General features: G+C 38.9%; 1 protein-coding gene across 2 annotated transcripts in view; it reads left to right on the top strand.

Moving 5' to 3' along the window:
* The first annotated feature begins 481 nt into the window (after positions 1-481).
* LOC125741884 (corticotropin-releasing factor receptor 1-like) overlaps positions 482-7,442 on the top strand; it is a 71,630-nt gene continuing 64,669 nt past the window's right edge. The window contains exons 1-2 of one of the 2 annotated variants that reach the window (XM_049013366.1): positions 482-1,458; positions 1,570-1,649. In XM_049013366.1, coding sequence (XP_048869323.1) covers positions 1,626-1,649 — 24 coding nt within the window. In that variant the 5' untranslated portion in view covers positions 482-1,458; positions 1,570-1,625. Of the gene's footprint in view, positions 1,459-1,533; positions 1,650-7,442 lie in introns of both variants that reach the window. The other variant, XM_049013365.1, reaches the window with a different exon arrangement.

The following is a 7,442-nucleotide window of genomic DNA, read 5'->3' as shown; positions in this document are numbered from 1 at the left end:
AATCCTGAAGGTGCGAGGTAACAGTACGACCTACTGCGCCTCGTTATTATTATTATTATTTATTGTTGTTGTTGTAGCTAACAGTATAGTCAAGTAAAAACTACATACTGTAGACTGCGCATGTTGTGCCTAGAAAGGACAAAAAAATTATTGTAAATTCCTTCTTCTGTATGTCACCCAATTTGTTCAAGGCAGAGAGCAGCAATAAATAGTACTTATTCGGAAATAAAAGCCGTCCGATAGTCGGGAGAATCCTAACAGAAATAGTGTCGGGCGCGGAAAAGAAACGACAGTAAACGTAGATTGGCGAACCGTAGTTAAATCCTGCGAAATTTCTGAGAATTGTACTGTACAGAGCAATATCAATATCTACCCTAAAACTGACCAGCAATCTCAAAACGAGTACTAATATAAAGTATAAAACAAATAGGTAACATGTTAGTTATCAAAACAGTTACAAATGACCTGCCTACAGCACAGAAACAATTCTGTTAGCTGTTTCTTTCCTCGCATAGTGGTGGTGGCTGATGTGCACGATCCGGTTAACAGCCTCAAGCGCGGCTACAGCACATAACCAGCAAACAACTGGGAGAGCGGTGCGGTTCTGCACCTAATCGGAAAGCTGGCGTGTCGTGGGCAAATCCCGTATGGAGGATACTATCCCCGGACTGCCGATCTCCTGACAATAGGAGCTGTCGCTACTGATGTACTGCGAGACAGTTTACGGAGTTCCGGAGTATAATTGTTTTGGCGGATAAATAAAGGCACCGGTACAGTTATTTCTGCGGTACTACAGGACAGGCCAGTCCAAGTTTTTAGTAAGATCGCGGAGTTGAAAGGCGCACCTCGTAACTTTAAATTCCGCATTCTCTGTGGATTTCTGAATACTGGTCGTGCCGCTGAAATTCGGCATTTGAGCATTTGACGCCAAAGAAAAACGAAGTAGCGTTAATACGACAGACACTACACAGCATTTATAAAATATTGTGCAAACAATCATGTAGTTTCTATGTGGACACGGAACGCTTACGGTGTTAGGCGGTACGTTGAAAGAAGCCGGGCGCTCATTGCTGACTGCACAGTTTCTTAAAGGGGGATAACTGAGAAACAGGACCAAACAGTGGACATGGTTTTCTCGTCTTCTTTAGTAGTCCATCTCAACTGTTTTTCTATATAAAACGGCACTCTGAAGGTCTGAGGAGTGATTGACCTGCGCTGGAATTTTAATCTCTTGGAAAACGATAACAACGTAATAATAATAAAAATAATCTCTGCAAAAAATAAATACAACTTTAAATGACAGTGTGGGGATCACCAGCTCTAAAATAATGAACCCGGCCGGAATATAAAACATTCAACCTGGACTAACGTTTGTGATTCCACATCTTTTGATATACAAGTATAAAATGAAATAAAACATAATTTGTAAATGTTCTAACGCTTGAAGGGATAAAAAAGGTATAACTCATATAATTGTACTTCATGTGCTCAAATGAGAGCTCCGTATTTGTTTTACACGGAATTTTTTTGAAGTTGTTTGTTTTTTCATCCATACATGCCTTTGTGAAGTAAACACCAAGAAAGTTTGCGACTTAAGGAAGAGGAAAAGGGGAAGCGCCACAAAAATGTATTTCATCAGTCTACTACAGGTAAGGAAAAGGAAACGGTCATTTAGAACTTTGTGTCATAGTAAGTTTTGTTACTGCTTTTGTGCTGATTCGTCCATGACTTTGCAATGCTTTATAATTGTATAGTAATATACATAGCCTACAGTTTAATAGTCCTGACGGACTACCATAGGTCGAAGTGTCATACTCTTTATATACATTTACTATTTAGTTTCTGAGCGTTCAAGGGAAAACGAAATGGAAACTTTAATACGTTTTCATTGAAACATGTAGACTATTCCGCCTATGTAGACTATTACGCCTATAAGCCGGTATGTAACACGGTTTGTATCGAATTTTTATTATCTTTCGGTAGTCCATAAACAGGTAATAGTAGTAGTAGTAGTAGTAGTAGTAATAGTAATAATAATAACAATAATAATACTATATTATATATATATATATATATATATATATATATATATATATATATATTATTATTATTATTAATGATACTCACTATGTGAAGCTATTATTTCTACCAGACTGCCTAACAATTACTAACAGCACTAAACGACTGCAAATAGATGCTTAATGATGTGTTACTGTGACGCCAGTGCTACATCACGCACGCACCATCCCAGTGTCCCAAATATTGCGGGGAAAAATCTTGATCGCTGATCGTGATGTACGTGATTCTCGTGTGCAGATAAGCATCTTGCAAGTGCCTGTTACTTCTCAATTCTTCTTTTGACTTTTAATTTAAACAAGCTAGTGCTTATACAATGACACAATAAACCGGCCCTTTCCAATGCTAAGGGCATAACGCCAGTTATACTGAAGATTGCACGAAGCCAAATAGGCCTGCTGATTTTTTAAACAACAAGGGTAGTCGTACCTTTTCCTATGCGTAATTGAAGGGCAGGAAAATAACATTCTAATAGAACCATTGTTTTATTTTTGGCACGTGCATATTTAAGCACACATATCCCCTACCAAGGGAATTCATTTATAAGGACCCACTAGATGACTGTAAGCCTAATTAATGCTTGAATTTGAGAAGAAGACTACATGTACGTTTTCCTCGCTAGATTCTCTCAAGTGTCTCTGGGGAGATCGTGGCGAGAGAAATAATTAGATTAATATTGAATCAAAGATGGAACCTGAACCATGCTTATGCATGAAATTTAGGATTTATTTAAAACCTTTGTCTCCACAAGTGTCACTGCTCAAGGCTAAATGTTCATTGACCGACATTCATTATTTCAGGAGGGTAATCATACGAGTAAATTGTAATATTACTACTAACAGTGTGGATTAATTACCCTTTGCTAAATGAAAGCAATTATTAACACCAAATATCATCTAAATAGACTTTCTATTCACTCTCAGAAGCACATTATTTTCGATTGTAGCAAATGGGTACTCCTGTGCCGTTTACAGTACCCATTAAATGTTTTATTATATTGGCAAAATGCTAATTTCCTACATTTAAAATTATTAAATGTTTTATTTAGCTGTAAAATCATCCATAAATGTACCTCATATTCCTAAGTGGTATTGCCAATTTTGTAATTTACCCTGGTTCAAAGTACTAACTTCCACAAAAGAAAACTGGCAATTACTTATAGCATTTTCTGATCTTCATTTTTAATATTACCTAATTAAAATATTTCCAGTAAAATATTTTTCTTAAGACTGATGGTTTAGTAGGTAATGGTTTTAGCTGATTTTTCTACATCCGGTTAGTCTCAGCGTTGCCAACCTTGGTCAGCTGGCTGGCGTGAGTCTGCACAATTTACATTTACTTGCACGTAAATGCGTGTTTTATTACCCTGTAAATTGTATGTAGTGTCACGCCCTGCTCGTCCGATCCTCCCGTGTGCCACGCCCCCTCGCTACCTCGTGTGCAATCACAGTGTTAGCAGCTCTTTCTCGTTGTTGTTAATTAGTCCTGTGTTAAGTCCGCGTTAAAGTACGTTTCCCCAATCCAGTGACTGACGTCCGTCTTGCTTTTCTTCGATGGTCCTGTCTTTCTTCTAATAGGATGGATTGTTTTCTTTAAAAAAACTTAGACAAGTTAAAATTGACCTGGGGGTTAATTTATTTGTGAATCAATATTACCGAATTTAAACCGTTTTAGCAATATGTTGACATGTTTTATATGAACAGGAACAGGCTGTATACGTAGTATGAATGGCCCAAATTATTCTTGGTAAAACTTACTGTTTTCTTCAGAGAAATACTGTATTTCTTAATGCGTTTATTAAAGATACCCTAAAACGTGCAATACAGGGACATCCACTACTGCATTAGTTCAATTAATTAATTTAATTTAATTGACACTTTTATTGATCCCCGTAGGGAAATTGTCTTTACGCCTCCCACAACTTGCTCTTTTTTCATAGAGGAAGTTGTCTGCGAAGGGCTGTCACCCGTAGCGGCGCCCAGGGAGCTGGGGGTTAAGGGCCTTGCTCAATATGCATTTATTACATTTAAATATTACATTTAATTTTGCAGTATTTTTCTTTGTCTCACGTACATTATCTGTATTGTTTCATCACATCATTGATAATCCATGTGGCCATGACCAGGAGAATCGGTATTGGCGCCGATCCAGACCTTTTTGACGGATCGGGTATCGGCCGTACGTGACCGATCCACGTCCGATATTTACTCATTTAGTTTTTGCCAGCCTCTTAAATCTACTTGTACGATCCATCGCAAGACAGCTCTGTTCCATTTCATGTCTTTTTGCGGCATTCAAGCTGAAGGCCAATGCTGCCACTCAGTGGGAGTGAGCGAAGTGACTCCGCCTGCTGTGACGTCATGCGCATACGCTTTGCAGTGTGGAGAGCGCAAGAATACCGAACGAAAATGTGACAATCTGGCAGTATTTTACACTTTTAACAGATACTAGTAGCGTAGCGATTTACTATCTGCTTTTAGGGGTGGGAGTAGCGTTTAGCTGAACATCCCATAAACAAAGCGAACGCAACTGTGCGACACAACTTTTCGCTCTATATCCAGCTTGTGATGCAGGAGAGGCTGCTGTCGCAACGAAGTGTATGTGACCCTGTTGACAGTCGGAGGGAAATTGTGGGGCATTTTAAGTGTTCGCCACTTGCGTATCCTGCCTTGGAAGATATTCGGATTAAACTGTAAAATGCCTCAAAAACGATTAAAACAATATGTACAAACGAGGTGTAGCAATACGTTATGTATGTTTCTTGTAGTCTAATTAAAGATTTTTTTGTTTACATTTTTCATCTCTTTTGACTAGTTTACAAATTGTAATAATATATTAATTATACATATATATTGTATATTTATTATATTAAATATTATAGTAAAAAGAGCTCTTGTATCCGAATCTGTATTGGAATTGGTAGTTCGGAATCGGATCGGAACAGAAAGAATGTGGATCGGCTCATCCTTAGTAAAAAGCTACAATATGGAAAACAGGTTAATGGTAAATATTTCTGCAGATGGATAATTTAATTTGTACCTTTAAGCAATATGAATCTAAGTAAATAAAATGTGTTTTGCTGTGTTATATGTATTTATTCTTATAGTGTCAGTCATACGAATGTGACCAAACAGTTAAAGAATTGCCCAACATCCACAAAAGGTCCATCTGTTTCCAGCAGAACCCCTCCTCAGCTACCCTTCCTATTACATCAGAAACACTGTTACTGTGCTAGATTTGGTGAAACTCATAAAACTGCTGTTTTTCCTTGCAGTCATCACTTTCTGTCAGCTAGATGACTTCCTTTACTAGCTTCTCATTATCAGTTGTGTACAGACCAGTAATACGATCATCCTCGTTCTTTGTACATTATTGTTATGCATAGACAGGCTCATATTAGAGAACTGGGTGATGTATATTGTGTGCATTTTCAGTTAGCCACTTCAGTAATCCATCCATCCATTATCGTAACCGCTTAATCCCCACTGGGGTCGCGGGGGGCCCGTAGTCTATCCCGGGAGCAACAGACACAGACGGGAACCAACCCTGGGCGGACGCCAACACCCCACAGGGCATACACACTCACACAGCCACACTCACATTCACGCAACTACAGTACAGGGCCAATTTAGACATGCCAATCAGCCTACCCTGCACGCCTTTGGACCGTGGGAGGAAACCGGAGCCCACTTCAATTACTTAAAACAAAAAAACATTAAAAAATGAAATTTTGTTGACTGCTGTTATGTGGCCTGGAATGGGTGAACAGCTATTGTACATCTGTGAAATGGCAAAGACAGAGTGGCACTATGTTCCAGCAGAATTAGGTCAGACCCTCATTGATTCTGTCTTGGCTGCTCACAGTGCCACAACAGTCCCTTAAGAGGGGCTTTTCCAGTTTGCCAATCACCTGTAACCCTCTGTAGCTGCCTGGGTAAAGCTATAAAAGATGAAAGTGACAGCCCTGTATTCTCTCAGTTGCATAATTGTGATTGAATAGTACAACCACCAACCAAATAATTGCACGGACAATAATTTTTGGCTCAACCACGCTTATTAGCACAATTGACTTGAGGCGACCAAAGAAGTGTGGAAAACAGGTGTATTCAGAGGTGGTAAATAAAATATTTTATGAGTATAATTGTAATCCAACCATCTTGGACATTGTGAAATGTTTATAGAGACTGTATTACTTCCAGATAAAGGAAAAAAAAACATTTCTCATTCCTGACTAAAAGCAACCCATTCAGATCATTCCACATTGAAATCATTAGAGATGTTTGGCAACTTTAATGGTTGTTTGTAGTACACATACATGAGACCATTAAAACCTGATGTTGAAATTACTATCATTGTAAGTAATAAAATTCATTATAACTAATTTATGGAAGACTCAGTGGGTAGTACTGTTGCTTCATATCTATATAGGTTTCCTCCTGCAGCCTAAAGACACGCATTTAGGGGAGCTGCCGAGTGAGTGTGCCTGCATGCCTCGGGTCAGACTGGCATCATGTTCCAGGTGTCCCCCTTCCTTGTGCCCCATATTCCTGCTTGTATCACTTGCATTGCTATTACTCATGTTGGCAGCTGTAACTTGTCACCTGCATGTGGGGGTGTAGCTAGAAATTCTGTGACCCTGACAAAAAGTCGCCCGCGGCCCCCATTACATTTTATAATTTTAAAATTTGATATATTCAAGGGCCCCTGTAAATTTTTGGGCAGGCAGAATCTGCCAGGATACCTGTGCCCCTACTGCACCTGTGTGGCGGTGTTGTCCAAACATCCATCCATCCATCCATTTTCTTTAACTGCTTGTCCTATTCAGGGTTGCAGGGTGTCCGGAGCCAAACTCGGAGGCTATGGACACAAGGCAGGGATGGGGCACCAACCCAACACAGGGCAAACTCACTCACTCACTCGCTCGCATGCACGCACGCACGCTTAAACTTTTCCATTTTTAAGAATTACTGATGCTTTCAGTAATTGTTTGGTTAACTTATTTTGGTCATACTGCTCTGTGAGAGTTATTTTCCTTCTGACGTTAACAAACAGTATTAAAAAGTACACAGCCAGTAGTAGGTCTCAAATCAAGTTTAATATTATCTGTCCGAGGTCCACTCTTAACTATTTGTCTTTTTTTACACGACTTAGTGAATAAATTCAGCGGCCTTTGGTTTTATTAACTGTGCTCTATTTTTACTTTATTGCTTCGGTAAAGGTATAGAAAAATCTTCCAACAGAAATGGTCTTGTTCTTTTTAAATGATTTCTGTGAAATAAAACTCTAAGGTTGTCATAATTGCCTTAAACCTACAGTATAGTTTATTATTTTTAATATCACCCAGAAAGACTTAATCCACTATTTCC

The sequence above is a fragment of the Brienomyrus brachyistius genome, chromosome 5 (assembly GCF_023856365.1).
Source record: "Brienomyrus brachyistius isolate T26 chromosome 5, BBRACH_0.4, whole genome shotgun sequence".
Taxonomy (NCBI): Eukaryota; Metazoa; Chordata; class Actinopteri; order Osteoglossiformes; family Mormyridae; genus Brienomyrus; species Brienomyrus brachyistius.
Note: the sequence above shows the minus strand (reverse complement) of the source record. Positions and strands in the feature narration are given on the sequence as shown.